Source organism: Mauremys reevesii, linkage group 1, assembly GCF_016161935.1.
Source record: "Mauremys reevesii isolate NIE-2019 linkage group 1, ASM1616193v1, whole genome shotgun sequence".
Taxonomy (NCBI): Eukaryota; Metazoa; Chordata; order Testudines; family Geoemydidae; genus Mauremys; species Mauremys reevesii.
Genome location: NC_052623.1, coordinates 101,707,680 through 101,728,914, shown reverse-complemented (window position 1 = coordinate 101,728,914; position 21,235 = coordinate 101,707,680). Strand labels below are relative to the sequence as shown.

General features: G+C 42.9%; 1 protein-coding gene across 3 annotated transcripts in view; it reads right to left on the bottom strand.

Moving 5' to 3' along the window:
- Positions 1–21,235, bottom strand: part of IPO5 (importin 5) — a 97,559-nt gene that overhangs the window by 34,921 nt on the left and 41,403 nt on the right. For all 3 annotated transcript variants that reach the window (XM_039542980.1, XM_039542961.1, XM_039542971.1), the window contains exons 16-23: positions 17,458–17,590; positions 17,242–17,363; positions 16,501–16,597; positions 14,046–14,218; positions 13,377–13,488; positions 12,627–12,682; positions 3,591–3,713; positions 1,642–1,861 (exon numbers count right to left, since the gene is read on the bottom strand). In XM_039542980.1, coding sequence (XP_039398914.1) covers positions 1,642–1,861; positions 3,591–3,713; positions 12,627–12,682; positions 13,377–13,488; positions 14,046–14,218; positions 16,501–16,597; positions 17,242–17,363; positions 17,458–17,590 — 1,036 coding nt within the window. The remainder of the gene's footprint in view (positions 1–1,641; positions 1,862–3,590; positions 3,714–12,626; positions 12,683–13,376; positions 13,489–14,045; positions 14,219–16,500; positions 16,598–17,241; positions 17,364–17,457; positions 17,591–21,235) is intronic.

Sequence of the window (21,235 nt, the reverse complement as noted above, 5' to 3'; positions counted from 1 at the left end):
AAACATGAATTTCTAAAGACTATAGCAAAATCTATGGAAATACTAAATCCTTGGGAATCCACAGATTCTCATGCAAACAATTTTTATTATGCCTAGTTACAGCATGATTTTTCCATTGCAGCATACTTATTAATTTTAAAATTAATTTTATTTACTATATCTTGAAATACCTAACAATTAGTGTCTGAACCACATAGTAAAATCAAGTGAAGTAAAAATAAAGAGCTCATCTACTTAAATATACTAGGCCATCTCAAACTGAAGGGAAAGCCAAATGTCTGCAGGGGTGATGTGACCGATTGCCAAAAAGGATCAGTTTCCAAATACCGTACAAAGAATAAGGATAAAAGATAAAAAAATTAAGTCCAAGATATGGAAATACTATTGATTTTCAGCAAGTATTATTCATTAAAGGCAGCCAAAAGGAACCTTTGGCAGAAAGTTCCAAAACTAAGGAACCTAAGACCAAGGAGGTTCTGCACCCAACTCACTCCTAACTGATTCTTGGGTCACAACAAAGGTCATCTGACAGATTCACATTATACCTTTCTTCCACCTATAACTATTTCCTAATACTTGAAATTAGATAGAATGCAGTTTATAGGCACTTCTTTATCATTACTACTTCTCCATGAGGGCTATAGGATGGAGAATTTAATTAATAATGATGTAAATTATACAGTAATTGACGGTTGATAAGTGGAGTCGATATGCAAAATATCTTCTGGCCCATTCCTACAGAAATATTCAGAGCCAATTGTCATTTTGTCCATACTACATTTTTGTTAATTCATTGATAAAGATATCAGATTTCACTGAAGTGTCTTGTCTAAGAACAGATATTTGAAGAAGTTGACGATATATGAAACACATAAAACACTATCCCCATACTACAGCACTACTTTCTCCATACTAGAGCACCTTAAAAATTAACCTAACTGGCTCTGGTGTGAAGAGCACCAGAAGATAGTATTTTTTAGTTATGATTGTTTCAGTTGTAGCTAAACCTTCTAAATTCAAAATGCAGCTAGAGTTAGAGAGCAGAAATTCAGGAAAAAGCACTTGTGATAAGTATAAATTATTAAAACTGCTCTAAGTCACAAGTGTTAGATTCCTCTGCTTCACACACAAAAAAAGTGCAGGTTACTTCAATCATATTTAAGGCCCCCTCCTTATTACATGTTTCTGTACAATTTCTCCAGACATACAAAGCAGAGAGCTCAATCTTGCTTTTAGACATATGTAGCTGCATCCATCTTGTACACAATAACTGATTTTATAAAAGTCAGTTTTTTACTGGATATACACTTGTGCTTAATTAAGAGCAAAATATTGCTTAGTGAATGCGTTCTTTTACACTTTTCAGTACAAATGTGTGTTGCAAACAAAAATGTGACTAAGCAGGATATGACCACAAATTTGGATAGCTATTCTCTCCCCAGCTCCTTTTTTCTTAAATACTGATCACCACCCTCCCCAAAACACTCACTGGCATTTTATTCCATTACCGGAGATAAGAGAATATGATCATTCATTAACATGGAGTTGGCATTTCCTGGCAGAATCTCATGGTTAGCATAAGTATTATAATCTCTGGAGTTAGTTTTACAGGAATAGAAAGAAATGCATGAATATACATACCTGTGCAAAAAGGACGATACCTCTCCCCACCAAACTGTGCCATAACTCCAACACCATAAGCAGCTGCTTGCCTAACCTCTGGGCTGTTGTCACATATTGACTGTAGCATTGGCCTCAGGAAATATTCAGCATATTTGAATGAGGATGGGCTGCAATGCTCTACGACGTCATCAAAAATGCATAATCCCCACTGTCTGTCTGGCCATGGCCTATGTGGACACTATTTACAAAAAAAATTTTCTAAGCCACCTCAGAATGTAACTGTTAATCAACTGCCATGATGCATACAAAAAGATGAATGATATCAGAATCAAATGTTTTTAATAGTGGAATTTAAGCTCCATTTCAAGCGCTACATGGGTTGACCTGAATTTAATCTTTACAGAGGAATTTGTTCCTCTAATGACACTGATTGCAACACCACAAAGACAAAATCAAAAGGTAACTTTTGCTGTTTGAGGACAGCAGTTAGACCAGTGGTTTCCAACCTTTTTTATGCCCAAGATCACTTCTTGAATCGAAGGGCAACCCAGGATCTACCCCGTCCCTTCTCCAAAGCCCTGTCCCACACACTCCATTCCCCCCTCCCCCCCTGTTCTCCCCTACCCTCACTCACTTTCGCAGGTGTGGGATAAGGGGGGGTGGGGTTTGGGAGGGGGTGCGGGCTCTGAACTGGGGGGTTCACAGTATGAAGGGGCTCTGGGCTGAGCCTGGGGCAGGGGTGCAGGAGGGGGGTGAGGGGTGCAAGCTCTAGGATGGAGTTTGGGTGCAGGAGTGGGCTCCAGGCTGGGGCAGAGCGTTGGGGGTACAGGAGGGAGCTTGGGTTGCTGGAGGGAGTTCAGGATGCAGGAAGGGGCATGGGGTGCTGGCTCCAGGAGGGGCTCAGGGCTGGGAGTTGGTGCAGCCTCCCACCAGACAGCACTTACCTCCGGCAGCTCTCGGTCGGTGGCCGGCGCAGCGAGGCTAAGGCCTGGTCTACACTAGGGTGGGGGGTCGAACTAAGGTACGCGACTTCAGCTACGCGAATAGTCGCGGTGGTGGAGTTCCGGAGTCGACGGGAGCGTGTTCGGAGTTTGAACTATCGCGTCTAGATTAGACGCGATAGTTCGAACTCCGAGAAGTCGAACGCTACGCGTCGACCCGGCCGGTAAGTATAGACCTACCCTAAGACAGGCTCCCTGCCTACCCCAGCCACACACCACTCCCGGAAGGGGCCAGCGTGTGCCTGCAGAGGTGGGAGGGGCAGGGGCACACGGCTCATGCTCTGCCCCTTTCTGCAAGCACCACCCCTGCAGCTCTCCCGGCTGCAGGGGTGGTGTTCGCAGGCAGGAGCAGCATGCAGAGGGAAACCCCTGCCGCCCCCTCCCCCCGCACTGGCTACTTCCAGGAGCAGCATGGGGCCAGGGTAGGGAGTCTGCTTTAGCGACAGCCATGCTTCACCACCGGAGATCATGATCGACTGGGAGATCCTCTAGGATTGACCAGTCGATCGCCATCAATTGGTTGTTGACCACTGAGTTAGACTAATAAATGAAATCAGAGGACTATATGTGGAATATAGAAGTTTTATACCCCCTCATCTCATGCCTAACTATTCCCACTAACCCTCCTTCTCATTCTTTTTTGGGTCTTGTTCCATTAAAGTTCCTTCTACCTGGTGCACTCTCTCTTTCAAATCTCTCTCCAAAATACTTCCAGGAAGCCTATCAGCAATAATCTGACGGAAGGGTTAGTGAAAAAAACAAATGCACTGCTGCGTGATAAAGAATCAGATGACAAATTTGTTTGATTGTATTTGTCTAGACTATAAATTTCTTGGGGGAGAGCATGCCTATATTTTGTACAACAAGGCACTCAGTGCTCTAAAAATAATTTGCCATGCCAGCATGAGTTCTTATCCATGTACCATAACAAATCAGATTTAAATGGAAAGAATCCAAGATACTTACAATTAAATTGACAATTAGTGGTAGTAGTTGTTCAAACCAAAGCAACACCTTCTCCTGGTAGCTGCTGAATATCGAGTGCAAGATATCTGACACTTTAGTCAGAATATAAACATCACTGTCATCCTAAGAAGAAGAAATAGCAATAATATCAGAAGTATCCTTTCTGATCAGCAATCTCAGAAGATAGAAACCATATCTAATATTAAGACTGCTGAATTTTGAACTAAAGCAATTTGAATTAGACACTTTCTGATAACTAGACACAAATAATTCAGAAAGATTTATACCACTATCCAGTGACAGAACTACTTCACCTTGGTTCCCAACTATGTTACATCAGAAGGATTTGTTTCAGAAGTGAGAGAGTAACAATGCACTATCAAAAGTGTAAAAACACAAAACATTTTACTATGACATCAGCCACTTTGCACCATGGAATCAAATCTGGCTGTTTTCCTATGCAACCCCCTTAGATGAGGACCTTTCCTATAGCTTCCTGATGCCTCGGTCTTTACACTGACATTTATATTATAGCCTGTTTTGTACTCTGAGCTCTTCCTTCCTTCTGCTACAACAATCTGGACAATTTGAATCCTCTTATTCTCTATTATTGTCCCCCTGCATAGTGCATCTTTACCCTCCAAAATTACAGTGAATTAAAGGGCTTAATCCTGCAGATTTACACACACACACACCTCCTACCAACTGAAATGGGACTTGTGAGGATTGAAGAATTGGCCCTAGCAAGATCCCCTCTGACTCCTTTTGGGAGTTATTACTCTCAGTATGGTTGCTTTAATCAGTGCTCCACTCCTATTCTACACATTACAGCCATAGCAACAGACAAAGCAAAATGTCAACTGCGTCTAGCCTCTGATGGCCACACTACTAGCATGCCAATATTTTCACATCTCACACAGCGTGACAAGCTGCCCTGCAGTAGAAAGTGGGGACTGCAACTTCAGGCCACTTCTGCACTGCCATGATGTAACTAAAGTCCAAAATAAACTTTGGTATGCACGCTAACTCACCCATGTTACTTTAAAAATTACTATTTTTAAAATCACTATGAAATAAACGACCTTGTACAGTAACTGAAGTTCTTGGAGATGTGCCCCACTAAGGAGACTCTGCTTCAGGATGTGTGTGTACCCATGAACTCTTGACTGGAATTTTTCTAGTGTTCATACATATTCTCTAGATATGCTTGTGCTCGGATATAAGGGGATGAGACCCTCAGCTGCTCCAGTTCCTTCTCAATCATGAAAGTCCAGTGAGAAGACTGATGTAGAAGGGAAGGAGGGCAGGTAGTGGAGCTCCCATAGGAACACATCTCAAAGAACTCCACTTTCTGTACCACGTAAGTTACCTCTCCTTCAAGTAGTGTTCCACTTCAAGAGATTCCCAAGCAGTACCCTCAATTACACAGGAGATGGATTCAGTATAAACCATAAAACAGCATCACCAAAAGTCGTATCATCTCTGGAAGCAGGCACGAGAGCACAGTGCTGAGAAAACATGTGCACTGAAGACTAGAAGGACTGCCCTGCAGATGTCTGAGATAAGTAGGTTTTTCAGAAAGGCCACAGTTGGGATGAGCCCTAGTGGAGTGGAATCATGCTAGGAGGGGAAGATGCTTCATGAACAGATTAAGAAGCATCCTAAACACTGTCTGAATGGGTTTTGGGTGGAGATTGGGTGCCCTATCATTAGTTGTGCGATTGAGAGAAAAAGCCATGGGGAAGCCCTGAAGTGCTTAGTTCTGTTGAGGTAAAGATGGAGCTCTTCTTACATCTAGTGTATACAGCCTCACTTCCCTCAAAGAGTGAGACTTGGGATAAAATACCAGTAAGTGAATCTCCTGATTAATGTGCAAAAAGAACAGGAGTACTGTGGCACCTTAGAGACTAACAAATTTATTTCAGCATGAGCTTTCGTGAGCTACAGCTCACTTCTATGCATCCGAAGTGAGCTGTAGCTCACGAAAGCTCATGCTGAAATAAATTTGTTAGTCTCTAAGGTGCCACAGTACTCCTGTTCTTTTTGCACATTAATCAGGAGATTCACTTACTGGTATTTTATCCCAAGTCTCACTCTTTGAGGGAAGTGAGGCTGTATACACTAGATGTAAGAAGAGCTCCATCTTTACCTCAACAGAACTAAGCACTTCAGGGCTTCCCCATGGCTTTTTCTCTCAATCGCACAACTAATGATAGGGCACCCAATCTCCACCCAAAACCCATTCAGACAGTGTTTAGGATGCTTCTTAATCTGTTCATGAAGCATCTTCCCCTCCTAGCATGATTCCACTCCACTAGGGCTCATCCCAACTGTGGCCTTTCTGAAAAACCTGTTCTTTTTGCGGATATAGACTAACACGGCTGCTACTCTGACACCTGATTAATGTGGAAACCTAAAGAAACTTAAAGTAGGAAGCGAGAGTGTGGACATAGTGCCACTGCTTAGCAACAGAATACAGCATGTGGTGGATCAGCCATCAGCTATCCCAGCTCCCCTAACCCACCCCGCTGAGGTAGCTGCTATAAAGAACACAGTTTGGAGGGCCAAAAGGAGGAAATAGCTCCCCATAGGTTCACATGGGGGTTTCCTCAGCACATTAAGGACTAAGTTGAGGTCCTATGGTGGAATAGATTTCTTAACAGGAGGAAAAGTGTAGAACAGGCCCCTAATGAACCTCGTTGTGGTTAGGTGGATAAAGAATAAAAATCCCTCAATGGGTGTGGGTGTGGGAGAGAGAGAAGCTGATGGCAGCCACATGAACTTAAACTGAACTCAACAATAATTCTGTGATTTTTAAATTTAGTAGGTAATTGCAAGTATGTCAGACAAAATTCTAGAGGAGGTATAGATCAGGGGCTGCACCAAGCCTGACAGTTTCCACTTCTGTAGATAGAAAACCCACTATAAAAGGAAAATTTATTAAGTACTCTTTGTATCTCTAGGGCAAAGTTTTGTTCTACACCAAAGAATCATTTAATAGCCATGTCTTGAGGTGAAGCGCTGAGAGATTGGGGCAGGAGATGGATCTTGACGCTTGAGTGAGACAATCCACTGTCAGGAGAAGGGGATCCTCTGTCAAGACATATGAATCAACTCTGGGAACCATACCTGTATCTTGGCCATGATGATGTTATAAGGATGGCTTCTGTTTCAACTTATTCAGGACCTTGAGCAGTAATGGCTTTGGGGGCAAGCGTATAGCAATACATGAGGCCAAAGGATGACTACAGTGTCACATCGAATTGGGGCTTTGCCTTCCCCTCAAACAGTTGTCTGCACATCACTTGGGATGCTGATACAAAGATTTATCTCCAGATGACCCCAGGTATGACACATCTTTCAGAATACCGTGTTGTTTAGCTCCCACTTGTGATAAAGGTAGAAATGCCTGCTGAGGGAATCTGCCACTATTCTGAAGTCCTGGAAGCGAAACTGATGAGATCTGTAGGTGGTGTGATATGGATTCTGCACCGAAGGGCTGGAATCTTGCTCCTCCTTGACGACTGATATAATATACTACTGCTTTGCTATCCAGAATTATTCTGATCGAGTGCCCTTGATGTTGTGTAGAAGAGTAATGGACCTCTTTGAGCTCTAATATGTTGATATGCAGGATCACCTTCTGCGGATTCCATTTGCTAAGCTGTGAAGTCATGAAGTGCATAACCCAGCCCAGCAGGAAGGCACCTGTAGGGATGATCCTTGTGGGTGGAGGTTGTGAGAACATAACTCCATGCATACTTTTTGGGGATCTTTTAGCCAATTAAGAGAATGAAGGACCTCTGAGGTATGGACACAGTCTCGAGTAGACTGCTTTTTTGGAGGGCGTCGATAGTTCTCAGCCAGGCTTGAAGACACCGAGAGTGTAATCTTGCTAAGTGGCAGACGTGGATTAAGGTTTCCTGGGGTCCTGGGCCAAAGCAAGTGTGTGCGGGGGGGAAGGAGGAGGAGGAGGAGGAAAGAGTCGGTCCTCCCCACCCCTTCCACCTTCAGTCCCATACCCGTTCTGCACCTTCTCCAGGACCCATACCTGTTCACCCACAGTCCCTCTGTTGCACCCCCTGCCACTGCAACTCTCCACAACCCATTTGCTCCTTTCTGCACCCTCCTCCCCCGACTGCAGCCCCAAGAACGGACCAGCTTTGTCCCTGCACTTGGGGCTGCAGCAGGAAGTGAGAGCTCCCCCAGTCACAGGGCCGCAGCGGGGGTCCAGGTGCTGGGGCTTCCCCTGCGCTTCTGCAGGGGACCAGGTCGGAGCACTGGGGCTTCTCCTGCCCTGCCTGTCCTGCGGCTTCTGCCAGAGATGGGGTCAGGGGGCGCTGGGGGCTTGTGCTGCCCAGAGGATTTTTTGGGGGGGGCCCCTGGGCACAGGCCAGTGGCTAATCTGCCACTGCTAAGTGGATCACAAATGTACAGGTTGCCATATGGCCCAGGAATTGAAGGCAAGCCCTTGCTATGGTTTGTGGGTTCTGTTGTATTGTCAAAATGAGGCTGGACTTCATGGCGGCATTGAGTGAAGTTTGGAAAAATGCTTGTGACTGACTGGCCTTCCAGTAGGAGGGCTTAAAATTGTTTCCCCTGTAGCACGTGTTCAATAAAAGATGTACTCTTTGAATAACTTGTAAAATCGTATTTTGCCATCAGGGCTTGGTAATTGGCTATTCTGAATTGCAAAGAGGCCAAGGAGTACCTTTTACAATCCAGAATGTCCAGCCATTTCAGCTCATCAGATAGTGTTGAACAGGACCAATGTTGCCTATTTTGTTCGTTAATGGCCTCAACCACCAGAGAGTTAGGTATAGGATGGGAGGAAAAAATTCTCCAAACCTTTGGGCGGTATATAGTATGTGTCAGCTCATTTATACGTGTGGCAAATTCTAGCTACCATGCCACCTCATACGGGCTGGGCCAGCAGAGCATCATTGATGGGCAAAGTGATTTTGCTCCGAGATATATGTAGAATGTTCTTGTATCTTCGCAAACAGAATGTGTAAGTTCTCTGCTATTTGTTTTATAAGGTCTTGAAAGGCCTTGAAATGATCAGCGTAAGATGGTGAGACATACACACACACACACTCCCACACACACACCAGCCTCATCTAGTGAGGAAGAGGATCTGTGGGAAGGTGGTATTTCTGCTTCTCCAGCTGGCTCTTGCTCCTCGAAGTTCCTCCTATGGAGCAGGACCTGAGGATGTCAGCTGTTGCTCTTGGCATGCCCTCTTACAAGAAGGGACCCTGTAGAGCTGATCACAATAAGGGGCCCTTGGGTTCCAATAAGCCAACTCATGGGGCATAAGTAAAGGCAGGACCCCAAAGTTGCTGGGTGTAATTTCTTCCTTGGGGTGCACCTTAAGGGAGGGAGGCTAGAACAGAAAGGTGGAGTAACCTTGAATACCTCTGAATCAGATGACGTGCCCACCGCAGTGCCCATCGGAAGGGCAAGTGGTACTGGTACCAGCAGTTTGTCAACTCAGTGATGGGGACTGGAAAGGCTCTGGTTACTGCATCTGGAGGCCAAGACTCAATTGAGCAGCAAGACTGTACTGGAGGATGGGGGTACCAGCGGAAAGTCCCTCTCAGTACCCTCAAATTGTGTGAGGCCATTGACCGTGTTGGTACCCAGAGGATGAGTTACTGTAGATGGCAGGGCTGGAGGGTAAGTTGATTCCAGAACATAAAGTTGGTACCAGAGAGAACTCTTTCAGTATCCCTCAGTAAAAGCGATTTGAGTTCTTCCCAGATCTGAAGGTCCTCATGGAAAAGGAGCCAGGATGGCACCAGAGGAGCTGGAGAATGACCCTTGGGACTCAGTATATAGTGCGGTCAGGCGAGGGTACTGAAGTGCAATCCACAGTCCCATCTCAGCTGGGTACATAAGACTGTATCAACAACAGTTTCAGCTCCGCTTTAAAATCCATTTGCTTTGAAGGTACAGAGTCCAGTGCTGACACCACTCTAGATTGTTTACCAATGGCTTCTCAGTATGCAGTGTGGTCTTTTTAGCTGATGTTGCAGTCTTGTGACCAGAGTGGGTAAGAGCCTCATCAATTCCTGTGCCAGGACATGAAGACAGACTCAGATAAAGATTTTTCCTTGCTCTTATCCTGCTCTGTAAAATGGGGTCTCTTTTTTTCTGGAGTCTGGATGGTTCTGAAGGACCCCAGGATTTGCTTACCATAGCCACTGTGATGCACCAGGCCGCTCTGAAAAACCAGATCCAATGTATAAGGTGGTGGTTTGGACCCCAGGGTCTCAGAGAATGCTCCATCAACAGGAGTTTTAGTCTGATCTACTCAGGAGTTAAAAGCAGATCAAAAAAGTTGGAGATCGTACATTTGGCAGGGACACAAGTCTCTCCCAGGCAGTGGAGACATACTGAATGCCTGTCACTGCAAGGAAAGGGCCTATGGCAGGCCTGGCAGAGTTTGAAGCCTGGGTTCTTGGGCATAACCCAGGGGTTCTCAAACTGTGGGTCAGGAACCCATTTTAATGGGTCACCGGGGCTGGTGTTAGATTTACTGGGGCCCAGGGCCGAGGCCAAAGCCCATTCACCAGAACCCAAAAGATATCTATGTTGCAGGTGTGGACCCAGGGATCAAAAGAGTATGGGCACGCACACATCCTGAAGTGGAATAACCATAGGGACACTATTCAAAGAAGAAGTTAGTACGCTTAGTAAGATTACTCTATTTAAGTCATTCCTCTTCAGAATTTCCCATGACAAGTTCACGGGAACAATTTTACATCAGGTTATTTTTCTTGGTAAAAAGAAAAAAAAAGTGTTCTATATATTTTGAAATGACAAGGTGTATAGCAGTAACTCGTAGTAAACATAACTCGCATTTTCTTTCCAATGAATTTCAGTAGCTATGAAAATAAAGCAATGCTGAAAGTTAAAATATTTCCCTTACAGAGTTCATACATCACAGAATGATTATGTACAGTAATTGATTTTTCTCAAAATAACCATGTATTTCCATCCATATTCTTGGGAGAAATGCATCCCTGGCACATGATTTTGGAAACTTCTATCAATGTCTAATGAGACCACTTGTATCCCATTGTTTAGTTGTGAGAATTTAAGAGAGGTCATGGACCCCAACCACACTCAGTTCCTTCAATTAACTGAATAGCCCGAACAAGAGAGACTAGTTGGAATGGGCTCAGGTGTGGGGATCCATATGGACAAACCCTAATGACTGATTTTTGGAGAAAGTCACCACTTTTTCGCCTTAGCGTATTGCCCATATGGCTCCCCAGTTCTGGAAATTAACAAGCAGTTGTGACCTTCAGGTGGTGCATGAGAAGTTAGTAGCTAAAGCCACTGCAGGACTGCTCTCAAACTGGGCACAGATCTAGGAGAACAAATTGAGGAAATAAGGCTTTCATAAATGTGTCTGGAGAGCCAAGTAGAAATCGTTCATTTTTTGATAGACATTGTAAAGGAGCATTTTGGAAACTTTTAAAACTGTGATGCATCCCTAAGCTCAAAACAGTGGATCTATGAGCATTAGTATGATTAATTTATTGGTCCTGTGGTAACACCTCTGAGTCCCAATCATGCACTAGGATCTTACTGTGCTAGGCACTGTAGAAACAGAACAAAGACTATATTCATACACTGGAGGGAGAATCCAGAACAAGCTTTGTAACCACAAGATGAATGAAAATTCATGATCCATGCTTTGAAAAGGTGAAAAGCTGAACTGGCAGCTAGATGAACAGTGAACTCAGTGAAAGTTTTGACTACTAAGTACTCAAAAATTAGAAAGGATGGAGGACCACCTCTAGTCTATTCTTTTCTAACAAAGTAGAATTTTTCTACGACTTCATTCAAAGAAGTTTTCCATGTAGAATGTTTCCTGCTTTCCAATATAATCTTTTGGACTCCTCCGCAGAGTTCCTAATCTAGTGCCCAAATAACCCAGAAGCTAAACCAGGGGTGGGCAAACATTTTGGTCTGAGGGCTGCATCAGGTTTCCAAAATTGTATGGAGGACCAGTTAGTGGAGGCTGGGCCTCCCCAAACAGCCAGGCATGGCCCGGCCCCTATCCAACCCTCCCTGTTCCCTGTCTCCTGACAGCCCCTGGAGCCCCCACCCCTGACTGCCCCCCACCACCCCATCCAACCCCTCCTCTCATTCCCGACTGCCCCCCGGGACCCCTTCTTCATGTCCCCTGACCGCCTCCGGAACCCCTGCCCCTGACTGCCCCCTGGTGCCCCATCCACCCCTCTTCTCATTCCTGACTGCCTCCCCTAGACTCCTGCCCCCATTCAACCCCCTTGTTCCACATTCTGACCACCCCGACCCCTATCCACACCCCCACCCCCTGACCACCACCCCGAACTCCCCTGCCCTCTATCCAACCCCCCTGCTCCTGGCCCCCTTACTGCGCTCCCTAAATAGTTAGAAGTTTCCTTCCCAGTACTTTCAGGTTCTACAGTCTTCACCCAGGGACTGATGACAGCTAACAATCATCAGCAACACATATGATGACACTGAAGGAGGCAAATGGCTTACAGCCTGCCTGACCTTGAGTCATGCTGTTGCTTGGGTTAGCATCACCACACAGGCCCAAAAGGCACAAAGATGAAAAGCAGGAAAACTGGGCTGAACCTTGGACAATACTTGGAATAGAACAATGATTGAAAAAAAAGTATTAAAAAGCAATCCTATTTAGAAGAGAAAGCTCTTCAAAAGAGGAAATAAGTAAGGAAAAGCTCTGCTCTAAACCTGTTCCATCAGGAGTTAGGATATATCTTCAACTTCCAGCACATGCTGTAGCACCAATGGACAATGCTTGTTAGAAATTTGAGGAAACATGTCAAAGATGCACTTCCTCCAATACTGGGGATACATATGGGCAAGTTTCAAAGGATTTGGTGGTGTGTTTCAACTCAGCAGCATGTCACTGTGGTGTAATGTCTGTCTCCACATAGCTGCTGCTCTGTGGAATTTAAGTGTCTAAATTTTTTTTTTTTTTTTAAACAAACAAAAAAAGAAATAACTTACTTCATCTTGTAATGACTCTTCAACTTGTTCATCATAGTCTTCATCTTGTCTTTTCACTAAATTAAAGGAATAAGTGCAAACTATAAGGTTTAGATGTTTTCACTAGGACCCACTCCTGCAAAAGCACAGGAACAGTTGACAAAACGTAGTAATGGATAAAAGAGGACTCCAGAAACAGTTGCAGGGTGAAGCACTCAGGACCTTCTGTCAGAGTGCCTGAAAAAGACATTGGGCAAGTAAGGAAAATGCACTGAACAGGTTAGGAGTAAGTATGTGAGGGAACATGGGAGAAGGGCAACCTTGGTCTGGGAAAAACAAATAGACCAGAAAAGCAGGGAAAAGGGATACCAAAAACAGTCATTGCTGTAGGATTGGGAGGTTGTCGCAGATTTAAGGCCAGAAGGGACAATTCTGATCATCGAGTGACTGTCTTAGAATTTCACCTAGTGATTTCTACATCAATTTCTGATTGAGCTACAACATTTTTTGGAAAAGATTTCAAATGATGGAGAATACATCCTTTGGTAAGCTGTTTCAAAGGTCAATTACTAGTTATAGTTTGCACCTCATTTCTAGTCTGAATGTATCTAGTTTCAGCTTACCACTGCTGGATCTCAAGGTGAGGTAACTCAGGAGAGGATAACTGAACAAGCAGTCAATACAAGATGTTTAGAATCTTTGCTTTAGAAAGCTATCTTTAGTGCAAATTATGAAACTTAGTGCTACCTTCTGTGTATTAGAATAACTTACCCTGTCTTAACTCTTGATTTTTAAAGTGCTCTTCTAGTTTTCCTTTCAATATTCCTCCAAGTTCTTCAAAATGTTCATTGTTAAGGCATCCATCTCCCATTACCTCAATGCACTAGTGAAATACAGTATGTTCAAAATAGAAGTTTTGTAACATTAAACACTATTGAAATAGTGGCAGTGAAATTTTAACATGTTGAAAACACTGACTAGAGCTATACTTCTGATTACCACTGACAAAAGAGAAAACTTTTTTTTTTTTTTTAAAGAATTTTCATATTAATTCTAGGCTTATAAAATTAAGGAACTGACATTTTACAGGATAGATCCATATTATAATTAAAATTGTTTAGCTTTTTTCTAGATTTTTGTTTGATATTCAGTATTAATGTTTTTAAACAAATATCTATGCAAGTGAAAAATTGTGTTCCCTAATCCAGAAAAACTATATTTTTAAGATTCAATGGATATTTTCAATAATTAGCTATGAAAATAAGTCACATTAAACTAAGCTAACAAAATATATAGCCAAGTGATAGGTAACTGTTGGAAAAATCTCCTGTACTAGTCATTTAAACTTACAGTAAGCACTAAATTTCCTTGACACTAAAAAAAAATACAAGTTTTCAATGATAATGGCATAAACATTTCTATGAAGGAAAAAAAGGTCACCTTTGCAAATGAATGCATTATTTCTGAAAGTACATCTGAATCAGGTTCTGTCCCTATAGCTTTGATAAGCGCATCACACATGAAATGCCACATCTGTGTGAGATACTCTGGCCCACGAACTCTAGCACAGTCAAGGAGAAGAGGCATAGATTCTGCTGCTGCCACACGAACACGTTTGATTATTAAGGAAATACTGGGTAATTGAGATCAAACTGAAGTATTTTTATGACATGAGCATCCGGAAACATACTACAAAAAAGGTACTAATTCCCATCTTAAACTATGACCAGTCACCAAGCTGAACTACTCATTTTCATAACTACCCAGATATTTAATCAAAGAGACTTGGTGTAAAAAAGTTATGTTTGCTATATAAAAAAGTTTTAAAGATTTATAATATAAACTAAGGTTGAAGAAGAGCTATCTAAGCATTTCCTTGGCTTCTTGATTCATGCTGCAACTAACATTTACTTATTTAATTTTCCTTTAAAGAACCAAAAAAGCCATATTTGCCAAAGGAACTAGACTAGCTTAGAAAGACAGGAATAGAACATATTTGTCATGTTAAGTGGCTGTGCTGGTACCTGTACTATTTACCTGACAGGCACCAAAATATTGGAGAAATACATACATTTAAATATAGCACATTTTTGCCAAAGCTAACAGCCTCCTTTAATGGCGCAATTTGAATAAAGCTATGATCTAGAAGCACAACAACATATGCTAAATATTGAGGTTGTAAAAAACTGTCCTTGCCCATTGTGGCAAGACTAGTAAACAGCTACCAAAATACTTCATTGTTGTTTTGGACATTTCCCCACCCTATTTAATTCTTCCTCATGCTCTGAGTTATGTTATGGAGGCTTTTCATCAGGTAAGAGCTGAAGGCCGACATTTAGGGATAGCCAGTGCTGCTTATTAGTTGGACGAACTAGATGCAGAGGCGAGTGCATATTGTAAGATTAGGAAGTTAAGACCCAAACTCTAATTTGCATACGTACTGAAACTAGACGCCCAAGCTGAACAACAAATAATTTAAAGAACTGGTCAAAGTAGTATTTACTGCTGGACTGACACCTTGTTTGCAATGGATCAGGTTGGAGAAATGTAAACTCCCGATTTATACAATACTGAAAGTATAGTGAAGTTAGCTATAGACCAGGGGTCAGCAACCTTTGAGAAGTGGTGTGCCGAGTCTTCATTTATTCACTCTAATTTAAGGTTTCGCATGCCGATAATACATTTTAACATTTTTAGAAAGTCTATAAACTATTCTTGTATGTAAACTAAACAAGTTTTTTAAAATGTTTAAGAAGCTTCATTTAAAATTAAATTAAAATGCAGATATCAGTTTACTGCAGTGGTTCTTAACCTGGGGTGCACACACCCCCGGGGCAGGGGCTGCACAAGGATATTTTGTGCCCTAGGCGAAACTTCAACCTTGCGCCCCCCCTCCCTGCACATCGGTTCATTGAGGGGCAAATCCCAACGAGCCTTTATAGACCCCAGGAGCCAGCCTGCCCAGGGGCTGCTCCCCAGACCAGGTTCCCCCTTCCCCACCCCCTGAACTCCCCTGGAGGGTGCACAGCCCCCCTGCGAGCCCTCCCCACCCCACCTCGGTGGCCCCCACCCTGAGTCCACTCACTGACTTTGCCGGGTTTGGGCTGCTACAGCAGCTCGGCAGGGAGCAGCTGCCTTCTGGAGCCACAGGAGAGCCAGAGCGTCCCGCTTGCAGCAGCAGCGGCGAGCCCCAGCCATGGAGGAGCCGGCGTGGTGCGGGGGGCAGCAGCCCTGCAAAGGTGGCGGCGCCGCCGCTTGCGGGGAGCAGCCGTGTCCCCCTTCCCCTCCTGCCCAGGCTGCGGCCCGGTGCCCCCCTGGGGGCTCCTACAGGCTGCAGTGGATGTATGCGGGCGCCAGCCCCCATGTGTCCCCCGGCTCTCCATATTTTAACAATCAAGAAAGAGGGGACAGCCCTGCCCTTGCCCCGCCCCCATCCACTCCCTCCCACTTCCCAGCCCATCTGCCCCAGTCAGAACCCCCCACCCCACCCCTTGTCCCCTGACTGCCCCCTCCTGAGACCCACCCCCAACTGAATGTGGGCAGTAGTCCCCATGCGTCCCGTCCCCCGCCGGCTCTCCCCTCGCTGCGCTCTGGCTCTGCGGCTCCCGGCCCCGCTCAGCCTCCTGCTGGCCTGGGGTTCCGTTCACTCAGCTGGCAGCAAGCTGAACGGAGACGGAGGCTGGGACTCCAGCTGGCAGCCATGTGCCAGGCAAAATCGGCTCTGCCGTAGGTTGCTGACTCCTGCTATAGACAGACACCTTCCTGATACTAGAATAAAACACTGCTGAACTTACTTCCTCCATATTCATGGAAAGATGACTAGCATAGCTGAAGTTTTGAGTTTTTTAGAAGTAAAACTGCTAGTTAATTTCTATTTTTATATTAAAAAGGATATCATCATGGAAATAGAATTTCAACAAAGGAACCATCAGTTTTACAACTTGCTCTGTGTACTCTACAAATCCTTCTTTTAATTCCTTAGCATAGCAAACCTGAAACAAAAAAGGCAATTTTAACATTATCAGCACTAGGGTAAAAGCATTACTACTAAAATTTTCAACTATGAAATGTTCAAGGAGGATAACAGACAACCAGAGTAAGGTCAGAGTTAATGGAAAAGCCACGTTAAAATGCATTTACTTACCACTTTACCATGATATCTGGAAAGAGCTAGATGGCAGAGTATATTTTTTCACTAGTGGCTGAATATTTTAGACTAAATGTGTATATTTTATGATACATAACAGAATTTTTTTTTCCTAGGGCTCCTTTTGCTAACATCTGAAAGAACACTCATTACATTTGTCCCAAGGCTTAAGTTCTGTTAACTTTTATAAAAATTAAGACCAATAGAAAAAAGCTTATGTATTTTTAAGTCATCTGCAGAGTTTGAAACCTAAACTGCAGCAATATGAACCTAAAAATGAAAACTACTTAAATTTGAATGCAAGCAGTAAGTTGAGGACGAATGAGTTATCTTTGGCCACAAAAAAGTTTGCCCAATGACACCCTAGTACTGCAAGAATAAAATACTTATACATATGGGATTCAGATTTAATTATTGACTTTTAACTATTAATTTAATTCCATAGAAAACCTAGCAAGAAGTAGCTGACCATTATTTCCCATTACGCACCAGCATCTGGCATGCAGTTGCTTTTTCTTCAAGGCCTGCAGTTTTAATTCCAAAACTTTGCTGGTCTCCTAGGTTTACAAATTCCCAACCATCATCATCACTCATATTCTCCATATCTTGGGCTGTTGTAGAAAGAAAAAAAGAAATAGTTCTACAAATGCTGCCAAATCTTTTATTTAAAAGGTTTTTCAAAATAAAGTAATTGTTATAACCTACTGTCTAGTAGAGCAACTTCAGGCTTAATTGACGCAGTCTTCATTAAAGGCCCCATGACGACAGGAAGGTATTGCTGAAATTCTTTTCCAAGGATTTTGCACATTCTAGCCCATGCAGAGATCATGTAAGATATCTGTGAGAGCAGTTTTAAAATTCACATAAGCACACTCATCATTACCCTTTTTCAATGTGTATTAAAACAAAATGGGAGGAAATGCACTGCAGTATATAACAAAAGTGGTTAAAAATGTATTGTTGTCAGATTATTGGATCACAATTACCGAGGATATAGACAAAGACAAGGAAATGCTATAAAATTTTGACCCTTCCCTCAAGGTGTTACAGTTGAATGTCCATTGCTTAAAAGCCACAAAGCACTCGTTTTTTTTAAAACATTGCCTCCTGCCACAATGTTGATGTGATCTGCTGTTAACAAACCCATGTTAATTCCTTTATTGCCAGTCAGCTATAATATCTGGTTTCAATCTCAAATTACAGCCTTTGTGAAAAAACCATAGTCGAGCCACTTATGTAGGATCCAATTTACCAATGTGGAGTCTACCATCTACATCTGACTACTATGACATCATAAGGCTCAACATCTTTAAAGTGGCTGTGTACCAGCCCCCTAATAATTTTGGCCTACTGTACCATCACTCTAGCATTTTCAGGTGGCTCTGGGCCACAAAACCAGCACCTGGAGATTACAGAAGAATGGAGTCCCACGAGGCTTGGTGCTGGCACCAACTTTATTTAATGTACCCATCAATGACCTACCAAATACCATCTACAGGTGGTTTATGGGCATTGATCTTGATCATGGAAATGAAAACCAAGTACATCAAAGACCATGTCAACATGCTTCCATTTACGGCATGCTCAGAGCCAACCTGAGCTTAAACATCTTTTTGAATGGTTAGTGGTTGGCATGTGATCCAAAGCCAGTGTATCTAGTGGTCACCCAAGATCACTCACTCACACACACCTCCCCCCACCCCCAAAAGTAGCGCAAAACATCAAGAGCAAAAACCTAAACTGGTAGGGTCTATCTGGGGTCTAGTATGCTAACACTGCATAATTTTGGGCTCACTCTCTGCTATTCAGCTGGAGAACATTGTGCCCCAGTTTGGTTAAATTCTACACACACTAAATTAACAGAAAAGAGCTTAATCGTTCCATGAGAACTGTTACAGGCACGTTGAAGCCAACAAAAATTGTGTATATTACCAGTCCTAGTAAATATTTATCCTCCTGACAACCAGCATCAGAATGCAACCAACAAACTGATCACCAAGGTGCAGCAAATGCCACACTTGACACTGTTCAGGAATATCTGGGATGCACCCTGCCACCAACTGTGCAACAGAAATCCTATCTGGACAGTGCTGCACACACTCCATTGAGATCAGCTTACTGGATCTGACAGAATGGAAGAAAGACTGTCACTACCAGGAACTCCCACATAACCATGCTATATGAAAAGCTACCTGATTTTGGGTTTCCATACCACCTCTGGAGCCAAGCTTACTAGGTTCAGGTGTTGCATGGTTCACTGTGCCAAGAAAGCTTATGTTTGGGGCATCCAAGACAGCCCACTGTGCATCTGTGGACGATGCTGTATAAATGCTGGATAGTTGCTCTTTTCATGTTGGATTCCAGGGAGGTCTTCCCAAGATGAACACTGCTGACTCAAAGGCCAATGATTGGCTCAAGGACACAGCTATTTTGTTTGTTTTAAAAACCTTGTCTTGCCCATACACATTTGCTATGTTTTATTTATATATTGCTCAACTGCACAAAATGCCGTTCAAAGCAAGGAAAAATAAATTTTACCTGCAAGAGGTTCTGTAAAGACATAGCTGTTATACATCACCACACATGAATCTGTACCCTCAGCAAAGCATTGACTAGGAAATCCTTTATCTTCAAGCTCCCAACCTGCTGGCTCTAGTACAGAGTAGTGCCCACAGAGTGGAACCACTTTGGCCCTCAGGGTCTCCAACAGTAAGTTTCTTTCAAAGAAAAGTATGTAATTTGAAAAGTTAAGATTTACTGAAGCTTCAACTCCAAAAAGGTACATGACTAGTGATCTACTGTATGTGTGTTTCAAGGGAACCAATTTTCAGATACACTCATGAAGAGACAAGATCCAGGAAAAAAAACAAACCTCAAAATATAGAACATGTAACTAGGTAATAGAGTGTAGCAGACCATAAAAACAGAGGTACAGAATGACACAAGGAAATTAATCAAGTTTTGCACTGAACAGTAGTTTATGATATACGAAGAACGAACAAAAAGGGCATCCCAGATAAAGGGGTATAGTATAAATATGGGTATGGGGTTTAAATATAACGTCTTATTAATCCAATGTCTACGAGCTGCAAAAAAAAACCACCAAAAGCAGCTTACCTTCAATATACTGCTGGAAAGTCAAAATCTTTTAAAACCTCACTGACAAGTGAAGACAGATGGTTTGCACAGGGGCACAGAGGTATACAAAAGCTATTTGGGACCCTTCTCTTCAACTGGCATGGCCTTCTTTTAGGGAATATTTTGAAGAGCTGAAACTTTGTCTTTGCTAGAACATCTGTGTAAATCCCCTGCCATCTCCTGTCTTGACTACTTTAACTTCCTCTTGCCCCTATAATACCAATATTGCTCCGCTCTAATCCACCCTGAAATGATTCTTCTCAGCAAAGCAAGCTTCTGAGGTGATAGAGACCACTATAAAGCAACTAATAAGGTCAAACCAAAAAACTTGACCTGCCAAAGACTGTTTTGGACCCTTTTCCCCTCTTCAACTGTTTATCTAGTGTGGGTATACCAGTTTTGCTCATTCAATCTTTTTTTTTTTTTTTTTTTTAAAAAGAGTAAAATTTTAGTTTGGATTTCTCTGTCCCAATGTGCGAAGAGAACTGACACTGCAGAACAGAAGTGTATCCAGAAAAGTCTTAAACAGTATGGCAGGGAAGCAACAGACCCAACAGACTTACCCAGTAGAGTAAGGGTCCACAGACTGAAAGCAGCTGTGACAGAACTCTCCCAAGAGTCTCTTCACAAATGGAGCCCCTCTGCTTGCTTTGATTGGCAAGCTCAGCCATAGGGAGAGGGGCCATAAATGGATGAAGGAAGTCAGAGGGTAGCCAAAAGGATAAGGTAGGAAAAAGATTTTGCTAGCTGCTGTCTCAAAATCATCCTTTAAAGCTAGGGCTACAATAGATAAGATAGCATTGAACTGCTGTTCACATGGCCATTGGCAGAGTATCTGTTACGAGGGTGAAAGGAAGTTAAGACCAGAGCCTCACACGAAGAATTCTGAACTGCCTCTAGTATTTTTGGGAAGAGGCACTGATGCAACATATCTTGGCCTGGGAGGTCAGAAACCAGTACAGTAAATATGAAAATGTTAATTACAAATATCTTCAGACAGAGGGAGAAGATATTTTCTTCCTGACAAGTTTTAGTAATAATGGTGCTGTTGAGAAAATGCAGCACAATAGAGCTAAATTTTATTCTACCTTGTGCATCAACAAGTTAGTCTGCTATGGTCAAACTACAATATTACTGGTGTAGAAGTGATATGAAAAATGACCACTTGGGTTTTCAGATCTCAAGTAGAATTTGCAGTATTACCAGTTAGAAAAAAAACAAATGACAGATTGAGCAATTTGATACGGAAGTTAAATACAAATCTTAATTCATTTGTAGTCATTTTCACAGTAAAACCACAATAAAATAGTAACTATTTACTATAAGAATATAGTTAATGGATCCA